The sequence below is a fragment of the Oncorhynchus gorbuscha genome, linkage group LG03 (genome assembly GCF_021184085.1).
Source record: "Oncorhynchus gorbuscha isolate QuinsamMale2020 ecotype Even-year linkage group LG03, OgorEven_v1.0, whole genome shotgun sequence".
In the NCBI taxonomy this organism is placed as follows: Eukaryota; Metazoa; Chordata; class Actinopteri; order Salmoniformes; family Salmonidae; genus Oncorhynchus; species Oncorhynchus gorbuscha.
The window spans coordinates 102,295,826-102,311,845 of record NC_060175.1 but is presented as its reverse complement, the minus strand read 5'-3'; the positions used below and the strand labels follow the sequence as shown (position 1 = coordinate 102,311,845).

General features: G+C 34.8%; 1 protein-coding gene across 1 annotated transcript in view; it reads right to left on the bottom strand.

Moving 5' to 3' along the window:
- Window positions 1-10,680: 10,680 nt before the first annotated feature.
- The window catches only part of LOC124032394 (protein-tyrosine kinase 6-like), a 33,475-nt gene continuing 28,135 nt past the window's right edge, over window positions 10,681-16,020 (bottom strand). Inside the window, exons 6-8 of the mRNA XM_046344769.1 lie at window positions 15,532-15,713; window positions 13,411-13,564; window positions 10,681-11,371 (exon numbers count right to left, since the gene is read on the bottom strand). Of these exons, the coding sequence (XP_046200725.1) occupies window positions 11,184-11,371; window positions 13,411-13,564; window positions 15,532-15,713 (524 nt within the window). The 3' untranslated portion in view covers window positions 10,681-11,183. The remainder of the gene's footprint in view (window positions 11,372-13,410; window positions 13,565-15,531; window positions 15,714-16,020) is intronic.

Genomic DNA, 16,020 nt, shown 5'->3' with positions numbered 1-16,020 from the left:
TATAAATGTAAAGAAACTAACACTAAAGTGACAGTTATAAATGTAAGGAAACCCTGAAGTGACAGTTATAAATGTGAGGAAACTAACACTAAAGTGACAGTTATAAATGTGAGGAAACTAACACTAAAGTGACAGTTATAAATGTAAGGAAACACTAAAGTGACAGTTATAAATGTAAGGAAACTAACACTAAAGTGACAGTTATAAATGTAAGGAAACTAACACTAAAGTGACAGTTATAAATGTGAGGAAACTAACACTAAAGTGACAGTTATAAATGTGAGGAAACTAACACTAAAGTGACAGTTATAAATGTAAGGAAACTAACACTAAAGTGACAGTTATAAATGTAAAGAAACTAACACTAAAGTGACAGTTATAAATGTAAGGAAACCCTGAAGTGACAGTTATAAATGTGAGGAAACTAACACTAAAGTGACAGTTATAAATGTGAGGAAACTAACACTAAAGTGACAGTTATAAATGTAAGGAAACACTAAAGTGACAGTTATAAATGTAAGGAAACTAACACTAAAGTGACAGTTATAAATGTGAGGAAACACTAAAGTGACAGTTATAAATGCAAGGAAACTAACACTAAAGTGACAGTTATAAATGTGAGGAAACTAACACTAAAGTGACAGTTATAAATGTGAGGAAACCCTGAAGTGACAGTTATAAATGTGAGGAAACTAACACTAAAGTGACCATTATAAATGTGAGGAAACTAACACTAAAGTGACCATTATAAATGTGAGGAAACACTAAAGTGACAGTTATAAATGTGAGGAAACTAACACTAAAGTGACAGTTATAAATGTGAAGAAACTAATACTAAAGTGACAGTTATAAATGTAAGGAAACACTAAAGTGACAGTTATAAATGTGAAGAAACTAATACTAAAGTGACAGTTATAAATGTAAGGAAACACTAATGTGACAGTTATAAATGTAAGGAAACTAACACTAAAGTGACAGTTATAAATGTAAGGAAACACTAAAGTGACAGTTATAAATGTAAGGAAACACTAAAGTGACAGTTATAAATGTAAGGAAACACTAAAGTGACAGTTATAAATGTGAGGAAACTAACACTAAAGTGACAGTTATAAATGTGAAGAAACTAATACTAAAGTGACAGTTATAAATGTAAGGAAACACTAAAGTGACAGTTATAAATGTAAGGAAACACTAAAGTGACAGTTATACATGTAAGGAAACACTAAAGTGACAGTTATAAATGTAAAGAAACACTAAAATGACAGTTATAAATGTAAGGAAACTAACACTAAAGTGACAGTTATAAATGTAAGGAAACACTTAAGTGACAGTTATAAATGTGAGGAAACACTTAAGTGACAGTTATAAATGTAAGGAAACTAACACTAAAGTGACAGTTATAAATGTAAGGAAACTAACACTAAAGTGACAGTTATAAATGTGAGGAAACTAACACTAAAGTGACAGTTATAAATGTAAGGAAACACTAAAGTGACAGTTATAAATGTAAGGAAACACTAAAGTGACAGTTATAAATTTAAGGAAACACTAAAGTGACAGTTATAAATGTAAGGAAACACTAAAGTGACAGTTATAAATGTGAGGAAACTAACACTAAAGTGACAGTTATAAATGTAAGGAAACTAACACTAAAGTGACAGTTATAAATGTAAGGAAACTAACACTAAAGTGACAGTTATAAATGTGAGGAAACTAACACTAAAGTGACAGTTATAAATGTAAGGAAACACTAAAGTGACAGTTATAAATGTGAGGAAACTCACACTAAAGTGACCATTATAAATGTGAGGAAACACTAAAGTGACCATTATAAATGTGAGGAAACACTAAAGTGACAGTTATAAATGTAAGGAAACACTAAAGTGACAGTTATAAATGTAAGGAAACACTAAAGTGACAGTTATAAATGTAAGGAAACTAACACTAAAGTGACAGTTATAAATGTAAAGAAACTAACACTAAAGTGACAGTTATAAATGTAAGGAAACCCTGAAGTGACAGTTATAAATGTGAGGAAACTAACACTAAAGTGACAGTTATAAATGTGCGGAAACTAACACTAAAGTGACAGTTATAAATGTAAGGAAACACTAAAGTGACAGTTATAAATGTAAGGAAACTAACACTAAAGTGACAGTTATAAATGTGAGGAAACACTAAAGTGACAGTTATAAATGCAAGGAAACTAACACTAAAGTGACAGTTATAAATGTGAGGAAACTAACACTAAAGTGACAGTTATAAATGTGAGGAAACTAACACTAAAGTGACCATTATAAATGTGAGGAAACTAACACTAAAGTGACCATTATAAATGTGAGGAAACACTAATGTGACAGTTATAAATGTAAGGAAACTAACACTAAAGTGACAGTTATAAATGTAAGGAAACACTAAAGTGACAGTTATAAATGTAAGGAAACACTAAAGTGACAGTTATAAATGTAAGGAAACACTAAAGTGACAGTTATAAATGTGAGGAAACTAACACTAAAGTGACAGTTATAAATGTGAAGAAACTAACACTAAAGTGACAGTTATAAATGTAAGGAAACACTAAAGTGACAGTTATAAATGTAAGGAAACACTAAAGTGACAGTTATACATGTAAAGAAACACTAAAGTGACAGTTATAAATGTAAGGAAACACTAAAATGACAGTTATAAATGTAAGGAAACTAACACTAAAGTGACAGTTATAAATGTAAGGAAACACTTAAGTGACAGTTATAAATGTGAGGAAACACTTAAGTGACAGTTATAAATGTAAGGAAACTAACACTAAAGTGACAGTTATAAATGTAAGGAAACTAACACTAAAGTGACAGTTATAAATGTGAGGAAACTAACACTAAAGTGACAGTTATAAATGTAAGGAAACACTAAAGTGACAGTTATAAATGTAAGGAAACACTAAAGTGACAGTTATAAATTTAAGGAAACACTAAAGTGACAGTTATAAATGTAAGGAAACACTAAAGGACAGTTATAAATGTGAGGAAACTAACACTAAAGTGACAGTTATAAATGTAAGGAAACTAACACTAAAGTGACAGTTATAAATGTAAGGAAACTAACACTAAAGTGACAGTTATAAATGTGAGGAAACTAACACTAAAGTGACAGTTATAAATGTAAGGAAACACTAAAGTGACAGTTATAAATGTGAGGAAACTCACACTAAAGTGACCATTATAAATGTGAGGAAACACTAAAGTGACCATTATAAATGTGAGGAAACACTAAAGTGACAGTTATAAATGTAAGGAAACACTAAAGTGACAGTTATAAATGTAAGGAAACACTAAAGTGACCATTATAAATGTGAGGAAACACTAAAGTGACAGTTATAAATGTAAGGAAACACTAAAGTGACAGTTATAAATGTGAGGAAACTAACACTAAAGTGACCATTATAAATGTGAGGAAACACTAATGTGACAGTTATAAATGTAAGGAAACTAACACTAAAGTGACAGTTATAAATGTAAGGAAACACTAAAGTGACAGTTATAAATGTAAGGAAACACTAAAGTGACAGTTATAAATGTAAGGAAACACTAAAGTGACAGTTATAAATGTAAGGAAACACTAAAGTGACAGTTATAAATGTAAGGAAACTAACACTAAAGTGACAGTTATAAATGTGAGGAAACTAACACTAAAGTGACAGTTATAAATGTGAGGAAACTAACACTAAAGTGACAGTTATAAATGTAAGGAAACTAACACTAAAGTGACAGTTATAAATGTAAAGAAACTAACACTAAAGTGACAGTTATAAATGTAAGGAAACCCTGAAGTGACAGTTATAAATGTGAGGAAACTAACACTAAAGTGACAGTTATAAATGTGAGGAAACTAACACTAAAGTGACAGTTATAAATGTAAGGAAACACTAAAGTGACAGTTATAAATGTAAGGAAACTAACACTAAAGTGACAGTTATAAATGTGAGGAAACACTAAAGTGACAGTTATAAATGCGAGGAAACTAACACTAAAGTGACAGTTATAAATGTGAGGAAACCCTGAAGTGACAGTTATAAATGTAAGGAAACTAACACTAAAGTGACAGTTATAAATGTGAGGAAACTAACACTAAAGTGACAGTTATAAATGTGAGGAAACTAACACTAAAGTGACAGTTATAAATGTAAGGAAACTAACACTAAAGTGACAGTTATAAATGTAAAGAAACTAACACTAAAGTGACAGTTATAAATGTAAGGAAACCCTGAAGTGACAGTTATAAATGTGAGGAAACTAACACTAAAGTGACAGTTATAAATGTGAGGAAACTAACACTAAAGTGACAGTTATAAATGTAAGGAAACACTAAAGTGACAGTTATAAATGTAAGGAAACTAACACTAAAGTGACAGTTATAAATGTGAGGAAACACTAAAGTGACAGTTATAAATGCAAGGAAACTAACACTAAAGTGACAGTTATAAATGTGAGGAAACCCTGAAGTGACAGTTATAAATGTGAGGAAACTAACACTAAAGTGACAGTTATAAATGTGAGGAAACTAACACTAAAGTGACTATTATAAATGTGAGGAAACACTAATGTGACAGTTATAAATGTAAGGAAACTAACACTAAAGTGACAGTTATAAATGTAAGGAAACACTAAAGTGACAGTTATAAATGTAAGGAAACACTAAAGTGACAGTTATAAATGTAAGGAAACTAACACTAAAGTGACAGTTATAAATGTGAGGAAACTAACACTAAAGTGACAGTTATAAATGTGAAGAAACTAACACTAAAGTGACAGTTATAAATGTAAGGAAACACTAAAGTGACAGTTATAAATGTAAGGAAACACTAAAGTGACAGTTATAAATGTAAGGAAACACTAAAGTGACAGTTATAAATGTAAGGAAACACTAAAGTGACAGTTATAAATGTAAGGAAACACTAAAGTGACAGTTATAAATGTAAGGAAACACTAAAGTGACAGTTATAAATGTAAGGAAACACTAAAGTGACAGTTATAAATGTAAGGAAACACTAAAGTGACAGTTATAAATGTAAGGAAACTAACACTAAAGTGACAGTTATAAATGTGAGGAAACTAACACTAAAGTGACAGTTATAAATGTGAGGAAACTAACACTAAAGTGACAGTTATAAATGTAAGGAAACTAACACTAAAGTGACAGTTATAAATGTAAAGAAACTAACACTAAAGTGACAGTTATAAATGTAAGGAAACCCTGAAGTGACAGTTATAAATGTGAGGAAACTAACACTAAAGTGACAGTTATAAATGTGAGGAAACTAACACTAAAGTGACAGTTATAAATGTAAGGAAACACTAAAGTGACAGTTATAAATGTAAGGAAACTAACACTAAAGTGACAGTTATAAATGTGAGGAAACACTAAAGTGACAGTTATAAATGCAAGGAAACTAACACTAAAGTGACAGTTATAAATGTGAGGAAACTAACACTAAAGTGACAGTTATAAATGTGAGGAAACCCTGAAGTGACAGTTATAAATGTGAGGAAACTAACACTAAAGTGACAGTTATAAATGTGAGGAAACTAACACTAAAGTGACCATTATAAATGTGAGGAAACACTAATGTGACAGTTATAAATGTAAGGAAACTAACACTAAAGTGACAGTTATAAATGTAAGGAAACACTAAAGTGACAGTTATAAATGTAAGGAAACACTAAAGTGACAGTTATAAATGTAAGGAAACACTAAAGTGACAGTTATAAATGTGAGGAAACTAACACTAAAGTGACAGTTATAAATGTGAAGAAACTAACACTAAAGTGACAGTTATAAATGTAAGGAAACACTAAAGTGACAGTTATAAATGTAAGGAAACACTAAAGTGACAGTTATACATGTAAAGAAACACTAAAGTGACAGTTATAAATGTAAGGAAACACTAAAGTGACAGTTATAAATGTAAAGAAACACTAAAGTGACAGTTATAAATGTAAAGAAACACTAAAGTGACAGTTATAAATGTAAGGAAACACTAAAGTGACAGTTATAAATGTAAAGAAACACTAAAATGACAGTTATAAATGTAAGGAAACTAACACTAAAGTGACAGTTATAAATGTAAGGAAACACTTAAGTGACAGTTATAAATGTGAGGAAACACTTAAGTGACAGTTATAAATGTAAGGAAACTAACACTAAAGTGACAGTTATAAATGTAAGGAAACTAACACTAAAGTGACAGTTATAAATGTGAGGAAACTAACACTAAAGTGACAGTTATAAATGTAAGGAAACACTAAAGTGACAGTTATAAATGTAAGGAAACACTAAAGTGACAGTTATAAATTTAAGGAAACACTAAAGTGACAGTTATAAATGTAAGGAAACACTAAAGTGACAGTTATAAATGTGAGGAAACTAACACTAAAGTGACAGTTATAAATGTAAGGAAACTAACACTAAAGTGACAGTTATAAATGTAAGGAAACTAACACTAAAGTGACAGTTATAAATGTGAGGAAACTAACACTAAAGTGACAGTTATAAATGTAAGGAAACACTAAAGTGACAGTTATAAATGTGAGGAAACTCACACTAAAGTGACCATTATAAATGTGAGGAAACACTAAAGTGACCATTATAAATGTGAGGAAACACTAAAGTGACAGTTATAAATGTAAGGAAACACTAAAGTGACAGTTATAAATGTAAGGAAACACTAAAGTGACCATTATAAATGTGAGGAAACACTAAAGTGACAGTTATAAATGTAAGGAAACACTAAAGTGACAGTTATAAATGTGAGGAAACTAACACTAAAGTGACCATTATAAATGTGAGGAAACACTAATGTGACAGTTATAAATGTAAGGAAACTAACACTAAAGTGACAGTTATAAATGTAAGGAAACACTAAAGTGACAGTTATAAATGTAAGGAAACACTAAAGTGACAGTTATAAATGTAAGGAAACACTAAAGTGACAGTTATAAATGTAAGGAAACACTAAAGTGACAGTTATAAATGTAAGGAAACTAACACTAAAGTGACAGTTATAAATGTGAGGAAACTAACACTAAAGTGACAGTTATAAATGTAAGGAAACTAACACTAAAGTGACAGTTATAAATGTAAAGAAACTAACACTAAAGTGACAGTTATAAATGTAAGGAAACCCTAAAGTGACAGTTATAAATGTGAGGAAACTAACACTAAAGTGACAGTTATAAATGTGAGGAAACTAACACTAAAGTGACAGTTATAAATGTAAGGAAACACTAAAGTGACAGTTATAAATGTAAGGAAACTAACACTAAAGTGACAGTTATAAATGTGAGGAAACACTAAAGTGACAGTTATAAATGTGAGGAAACTAACACTAAAGTGACAGTTATAAATGTGAGGAAACCCTGAAGTGACAGTTATAAATGTGAGGAAACTAACACTAAAGTGACAGTTATAAATGTGAGGAAACTAACACTAAAGTGACCATTATAAATGTGAGGAAACACTAATGTGACAGTTATAAATGTAAGGAAACTAACACTAAAGTGACAGTTATAAATGTGAGGAAAACACTAAAAGTGACAGTTATAAATGTAAGGAAAAACACTAAAGTGACAGTTATAAATGTGAGGAAACTAACACTAAAGTGACAGTTATAAATGTGAGGAAACTAACACTAAAGTGACAGTTATAAATGTGAAGAAACTAACACTAAAGTGACAGTTATAAATGTAAGGAAACACTAAAGTGACAGTTATAAATGTAAGGAAACACTAAAGTGACAGTTATAAATGTAAGGAAACACTAAAGTGACAGTTATAAATGTAAGGAAACACTAAAGTGACAGTTATAAATGTAAGGAAACACTAAAGTGACAGTTATAAATGTAAGGAAACACTAAAGTGACAGTTATAAATGTAAGGAAACACTAAAGTGACAGTTATAAATGTAAGGAAACACTAAAGTGACAGTTATAAATGTAAGGAAACTAACACTAAAGTGACAGTTATAAATGTGAGGAAACTAACACTAAAGTGACAGTTATAAATGTGAGGAAACTAACACTAAAGTGACAGTTATAAATGTAAGGAAACTAACACTAAAGTGACAGTTATAAATGTAAAGAAACTAACACTAAAGTGACAGTTATAAATGTAAGGAAACCCTGAAGTGACAGTTATAAATGTGAGGAAACTAACACTAAAGTGACAGTTATAAATGTGCGGAAACTAACACTAAAGTGACAGTTATAAATGTAAGGAAACACTAAAGTGACAGTTATAAATGTAAGGAAACTAACACTAAAGTGACAGTTATAAATGTGAGGAAACCCTGAAGTGACAGTTATAAATGTGAGGAAACTAACACTAAAGTGACAGTTATAAATGTGAGGAAACTAACACTAAAGTGACCATTATAAATGTGAGGAAACACTAATGTGACAGTTATAAATGTAAGGAAACTAACACTAAAGTGACAGTTATAAATGTAAGGAAACTAACACTAAAGTGACAGTTATAAATGTAAGGAAACACTAAAGTGACAGTTATAAATGTAAGGAAACACTAAAGTGACAGTTATAAATGTGAGGAAACTAACACTAAAGTGACAGTTATAAATGTGAAGAAACTAACACTAAAGTGACAGTTATAAATGTAAGGAAACACTAAAGTGACAGTTATAAATGTAAGGAAACACTAAAGTGACAGTTATAAATGTAAGGAAACACTAAAGTGACAGTTATACATGTAAAGAAACACTAAAGTGACAGTTATAAATGTAAGGAAACACTAAAGTGACAGTTATAAATGTAAAGAAACACTAAAGTGACAGTTATAAATGTAAAGAAACACTAAAGTGACAGTTATAAATGTAAGGAAACACTAAAGTGACAGTTATAAATGTAAAGAAACACTAAAATGACAGTTATAAATGTAAGGAAACTAACACTAAAGTGACAGTTATAAATGTAAGGAAACTAACACTAAAGTGACAGTTATAAATGTGAGGAAACTAACACTAAAGTGACAGTTATAAATGTAAGGAAACCCTGAAGTGACAGTTATAAATGTGAGGAAACTAACACTAAAGTGACAGTTATAAATGTGAGGAAACACTAAAGTCACAGTTATAAATGTAAGGAAACACTAAAGTGACAGTTATAAATGTAAGGAAACTAACACTAAAGTGACAGTTATAAATGTAAGGAAACTAACACTAAAGTGACAGTTATAAATGTAAGGAAACACTAAAGTGACAGTTATAAATGTAAGGAAACACTAAAGTGACAGTTATAAATGTGAGGAAACTAACACTAAAGTGACAGTTATAAATGTGAAGAAACTAACACTAAAGTGACAGTTATAAATGTAAGGAAACACTAAAGTGACAGTTATAAATGTAAGGAAACACTAAAGTGACAGTTATAAATGTAAGGAAACACTAAAGTGACAGTTATACATGTAAAGAAACACTAAAGTGACAGTTATAAATGTAAGGAAACACTAAAGTGACAGTTATAAATGTAAAGAAACACTAAAGTGACAGTTATAAATGTAAAGAAACACTAAAGTGACAGTTATAAATGTAAGGAAACACTAAAGTGACAGTTATAAATGTAAAGAAACACTAAAATGACAGTTATAAATGTAAGGAAACTAACACTAAAGTGACAGTTATAAATGTAAGGAAACTAACACTAAAGTGACAGTTATAAATGTAAGGAAACTAACACTAAAGTGACAGTTATAAATGTAAGGAAACCCTGAAGTGACAGTTATAAATGTGAGGAAACTAACACTAAAGTGACAGTTATAAATGTGAGGAAACACTAAAGTCACAGTTATAAATGTAAGGAAACACTAAAGTGACAGTTATAAATGTAAGGAAACACTAAAGTGACAGTTATAAATGTGAGGAAACTAACACTAAAGTGACAGTTATAAATGTAAGGAAACACTAAAGTGACAGTTATAAATGTGAGGAAACTAACACTAAAGTGACAGTTATAAATGTGAGGAAACTAACACTAAAGTGACAGTTATAAATGTAAGGAAACACTAAAGTGACAGTTATAAATGTAAGAAAACTAACACTAAAGTGACAGTTATAAATGTAAGGAAACACTAAAGTGACAGTTATAAATGTCAGGAAACACTAAAGTGACAGTTATAAATGTAAGGAAACACTAAGGTAAAAGGAGGTAAAAACGACCCTGTTGTAGAAGAGGTTCATTTGTTTTACGTGTGGTGGTGGTGCATTTATAACCCTGAGGAGACACCTGTATTTGTAGTATTAGCGAACATTATTATGAATCGTAGATAAATAGCAGCACAGACTTAATGTACAAGCTGATACAGGTACGATACAAGTAGAATACAAGTAGGATACAGGTACGATACAGGTACGATACAGGTACGATACAGGAACGATACAGGAACGATACATGTACGATACATGTACGATACATGTACGATACAGGTAGGATACAGGTACGATACAGGTACGATACAGGTACGTTACAGGTACGATACATGTAGGATACAGGTACGTTACAGGTACGATACAGGTACGTTATAGGTACGATACAGGTACGATACAAGTACGATACAGGTATGTTACAAATGAAGAAAAAAAAAGTTGACAAGTAAAATAATGATTTGAAAGTCAGAGATATTGTCCTTTAGTGTACATTTATTACAATCGAAACAAAGTGTTCCATGCCAGGGAGAAGCTGTTCCTGACTTAACCAATGACAGAAAAGTCAAAGTTGGTGATTTGCTGCCACCTGCAGTTTATAGAAAGTTTTCTCTCAAGTATAATTCATTGGCTGATCCTTCCTGATGACCTGAGTGGAATCATGTGATCCTTAACCACAGGAGGTTGGTGGCACCTTAATTGGGGAGGACTGGTTCGTGGTAATGGCTGGAGTGGAATCAGTGGAATGGTATCAAACACATCAAACACAGGGTTTGATGCCATTCCATTTGCTCCGTTCCAGACATTATTATGAGCCGTCCTCCCCTTCTCCTCAGAAGCCTCCACTGTCCTTAACCCATAGGATGTCCCACCCAGTTGACTACTTAAAAATGGTGGAAGTCAATGGCAATGTCCATGCAACAAAAAAGAAACTGGGTTATTTCTAAACACTGATGACTGTCCATTTCTATGGTTCAGGCTCATTGCTCCAGCTCATAGCGGTTGATGTTCTCCAGTTTGCGCCTGAGCTCCTTGAAGTCCGGTCTGTCTGCAGGGTTGTCACTCCAACAGGCCAACATGAGTTTGTAGAGTAAGTTCGGACATTTCTCTGGGGCTGGCATCCTGTAGCCAGCGATGATCTGACGGTATACCTCGTAGTTGTTGTAGCCTGGATTACAGAGCAAGGGCCATACGATCAATCAATCAATCAATCAATCAATCAATCAATCACATTTATTTCTTAAGCCCTTTTTACATCACTAGTTGTCAAAAAAAGTGGTTTAACAGTAACCCAGACCTAATCGGAATCACCTTAATTCACCAAATACATGTACAGGAATTTGAATTCTGTGAAATGGTGCTGCCACAATAAGCAGGATATGCAGAGAGACAAGAAACAGGATGTGCAGAGAGACCATAAACAGGATGTGCAGAGAGACGATAAACAGGATATACAGAGAGACAAACAGGATATACAGAGAGACCACAAACAGGATGTACAGAGAGACAAACAGGATATACAGAGAGACCACAAACAGGATATACAGAGAGACCACAAACAGGATGTACAGAGAGACAAACAGGATATACAGAGTGACAAACAGGATGTACAGAGAGACAAACAGGATATACAGAGAGACAAACAGGATATACAGAGAGACCACAAACAGGATGTACAGAGAGACAAACAGGATATACAGAGAGACAAACAGGATATACAGAGAGACCACAAACAGGATGTACAGAGAGACAAACAGGATGTACAGAGAGACAAACAGGATGTACAGAGAGACAAACAGGATGTACAGAGAGACAAACAGGATGTACAGAGAGACAAACAGGATATACAGAGAGACAAACAGGATGTACAGAGAGACAAACAGGATATACAGACAACACACGTAGAAGCTGAGAGAACACAAATCCACATGAGGTTCAGCGCATTAGGAAGTGTGTTCAGACCCTTTCCCTTTTTCCATTTTGTTTTCCATTACATCTTTATTCTGAAATGGATCGAACAAATAAAACATCCTCATCAATCTACACAAAATACCCCATCATGCCAAAGCAAAAACAGGTCATTTAGACATTTTTGCAAATGTTTTAAAAATAAAAACTGAAATACCTTATTTAAGTAAGTATTCAAAACCTTTGCTATGAGACACGAAATTGAGCTCATCCTGTTTCCATTGATCATCCTTGAGATGTTTTTACAACTTGATTGGAGTCCACCTGTGATACATTCTATTGATTGGACATGATTTGGAAAGGGATACACCTGTCTATATATGGTCTCACAGTTGACAGTGCATTTCAGAGCAAAAACCAAGCCATGAGGTCGAAGGAACTGTCCGTAGAGCGCCGAGACATGACTGCGCCGAGGCACAGATCTGGGGAAAGGTACCTAAAACATTCTGCAGCAATGAAGGTCTCCAAGAACACAGTGGCCTCCATCATCCTCCATCATTCTTGTGCCAAGCTTGCAGCGTCATACCCAAGAAGCCTCGCTGCCAAATGTGCTTCAACAAAGTAAAGGGTCTGAATACTTGTAAATGGAATATATATATATATAGAAATATATATTTTTCTTATACATTTGCAATTAACAAAAAAAGAATAACGTAACAAAATGTGGAAAAAGCCAAGGGGTCTGAATACTTTACGAATGCACTGTACACTACGTACACTGTAGAACTACAATCTTCACTATAAACCCAAAGAGCAAAGCAGAAGCGAGAGCACAATGACCAGGAAACACTCCCTAAAGAAGGAAGAAATTGTAGGCTGTGTTTAGACAGGCAGTCGAATTCTGATATTTTTTTTCCACTAATTGGTATTTTGACCAATTAGATTAGCTCTGGAAAAAAAACTGATGTGAATTAGATCTGATGTCATTCGTCAGAAGATCAGAATAGATCTTAGCCTGAGGCAATTATCTCTTGGTCTTTAGGCCTACAGTGCATAATACAAGTAAGGATTTATACCACACAGCCAGGCAGAGGCTTGGCCTGTATACTGGTTAGATCAGGTGCTTTCAATCCTCTCCTCAGAAACCCTCATGCTGTTCTATGCATTTGATATTTTACAGATTTAGCGATTCAACTTATCAACTAATCGTCGAGCTCTGGATCAGGTCGATCAGGTGAGCTGGTTCAGGGTTACAACAAAATTGCGAAAAACAACTGGGTTTGGTGAAACGTGACATACCTGGGTATGGAATCCCACCGTAGGTTAGCATCTCGTAGAGCAGAACCCCAAAGGACCAGACATCTGACTTGTTGGAGAAACGTCCGTGGCTGATGGCCTCCGGGGAACTCCATTTGTAGGGGATTTTTTTGTCCTCAGACACGTAGAAGGGTTCCTGAGGATGGAGACAAACCGAACGAGGATGGAACGATACTGCAAATTATTAATACAAATATATTTGTGGGGGAAGAGAGGAAAACATGTTCTTCGTAAACAGCAAACTGCTGACCACTGGCAAAGTAATGTGGTTTAAAAATATTTGTACAAATTCTGGGTATATTTTAACAATATAAACCATGTTCAATCAAAATACATTTGCTGGTGCTGAATACAATTACTTCAAACTAAAATGCACTGAGCTTTATTTTATTTTTTATTATTTTCTTGTAAAATGCTTTGGAGAATGTTGTCTATCCCAGTTCTTAACGGTACTCAAATGGAATTGGGAAAACCCAAGGACCCCAATCATCATGACACAAATGGAATTGGGAAAACCCAAGGACCAATCATCATGACACAAATGGAATTGGGAAAACCCAAGGACCAATCATCATGACACAAATGGAATTGGGAAAACCCAAGGACCAATCATCATGACACAAATGGAATTGGGAAAACCCAAGGACCAATCATCATGACACAAATGAGACACACAGACACAAAGGAAACAGATCCCAGATTATATCCTTGCCATGTCCAGGTATAGCTGTATTCTTAGTAGAAAGCTCTCTCTCCTAGTTGTTAACAGTACCAGTTGGGATTGAGAAAGCCCAACGTCCACTCAATCACGGCACAAACGCAAACACATACCATCACCCCAGGTTTATCCCTGCTGACCTTGATGACCCTGGCCAGTCCGAGTAATGACCTAATTGTCACGACTTCCGCCGAAGTCGGCCCCTTCTCCTTGTTCGGGTGGTGTTCGGCTCCTTGTTCGGGTGGTGTTCGGCTCCTTGTTCGGGTGGTGTTCGGCTCCTTGTTCGGGTGGTGTTCGGCTCCTTGTTCGGGTGGTGTTCGGCTTCTTGTTCGGGTGGTGTTCGGCTCCTTGTTCGGGTGGTGTTCGGCTCCTTGTTCGGGTGGTGTTCGGCTCCTTGTTCGGGTGGTGTTTGACTCCTTGTTCGGGTGGTGTTCGGCTCCTTGTTCGGGTGGTGTTCGGCTCCTTGTTCGGGTGGTGTTCGGCTCCTTGTTCGGGTGGTGTTCGGCTCCTTGTTCGGGTGGTGTTTGACTCCTTGTTCGGGTGGTGTTCGGCTCCTTGTTCGGGTGGTGTTCGGCTCCTTGTTCGGGTGGTGTTCGGCTCCTTGTTCGGGTGGTGTTCGGCTCCTTGTTCGGGTGGTGTTCGGCTCCTTGTTCGGGTGGTGTTCGACTCCTTGTTCGGCGGTCGACGTCGACGGTTTTCTAGTCACCACCGATTTCCTTTTCCACCATTTAATTTATTGTGTTGTTTTGTCTGTATTACACCTGGTTTCAATCCCCATATCATGTTCCTTATTTAACCCTCTGGCAATACATGTCTATTCTGTCCGTGGTTGTTGGTGTCTTAGTGGTTGTTGTAGGTGTTAGTTTGTATGCATTTTCCTATTTGGAATTTTGCTTTTATTTTTCGTTGAGTAAACTCCGTTGTGTTGCTCAAACCTGTGTCCTGCGCCTGACTCCGCTACATCTCTGCACCCAATCGCCGACACTAATGAACGTTCTCTAAAGGTGAAGGGAATGTCTGTAGTTTGCTGGGACCCTCGTAACCTTCATGATTCTGGCCAGTCTGAGTAATGACCTAAATGAACGTTCTCTGAAGGTGAAGGGAATGTCTGTTGTTTGCTGGGACCCTGGTAACCTTCATGATTCTGGCCAGTCCGAGTAATGACCTAAATGAACGTTCTCTAAAGGTGAGGGAATGTCTGTTGTTTGCTGGGACCCTAGTAACCTTCATGATTCTGGCCAGTCCGAAGTCAGCCACCTTGCAGGTGTAGTAGTTCTTCAGTTATTAGAACCTACCTTGTTAGTCGTCGCATCCCTCAGGCTGGCGAGAGATGCTACGATACCATCCTATGTTACATGAGTCTGTTCATTAACGATTAGACCAACCTTGATGATCCTGGCCAGTCCGAAGTCGGCCACCTTGCAGATGTAGTTCTCTCCCACCAGGACGTTTCGGGCCGCCAGGTCTCTATGGATACTGTTCTGCTCCTCCAGATACGCCATCCCATCAGCCACCTGGGCTGCCATGTCCGCCAGAGACACCAGGTCCAGCTGAGAACCCTCTGAACCTGGAGAGAGAGACTGATTGGTCAGAACTATGGACCTCTAGTAAAGATTATCTTATCATGTTGCTGTACATTACACTTGTATTACATGTTTAAGCAGGTACTCAGTTAAAATACTTTAGTTTTGACTGTTGAGAAAACAAAATATGTTTTAGGCCACTTTAAAAAATGTCTATCAGAAAGATCATTGTATGTACAGTACGGCCTGTTTCAGAGTCATAGAGACATATTGGAGTGTGGTGGAGGACTGGCTAGAGGACTGATTGGAGGACTGGCTAGAGGACTGATTGAAATACTGGCTAGAGGATTG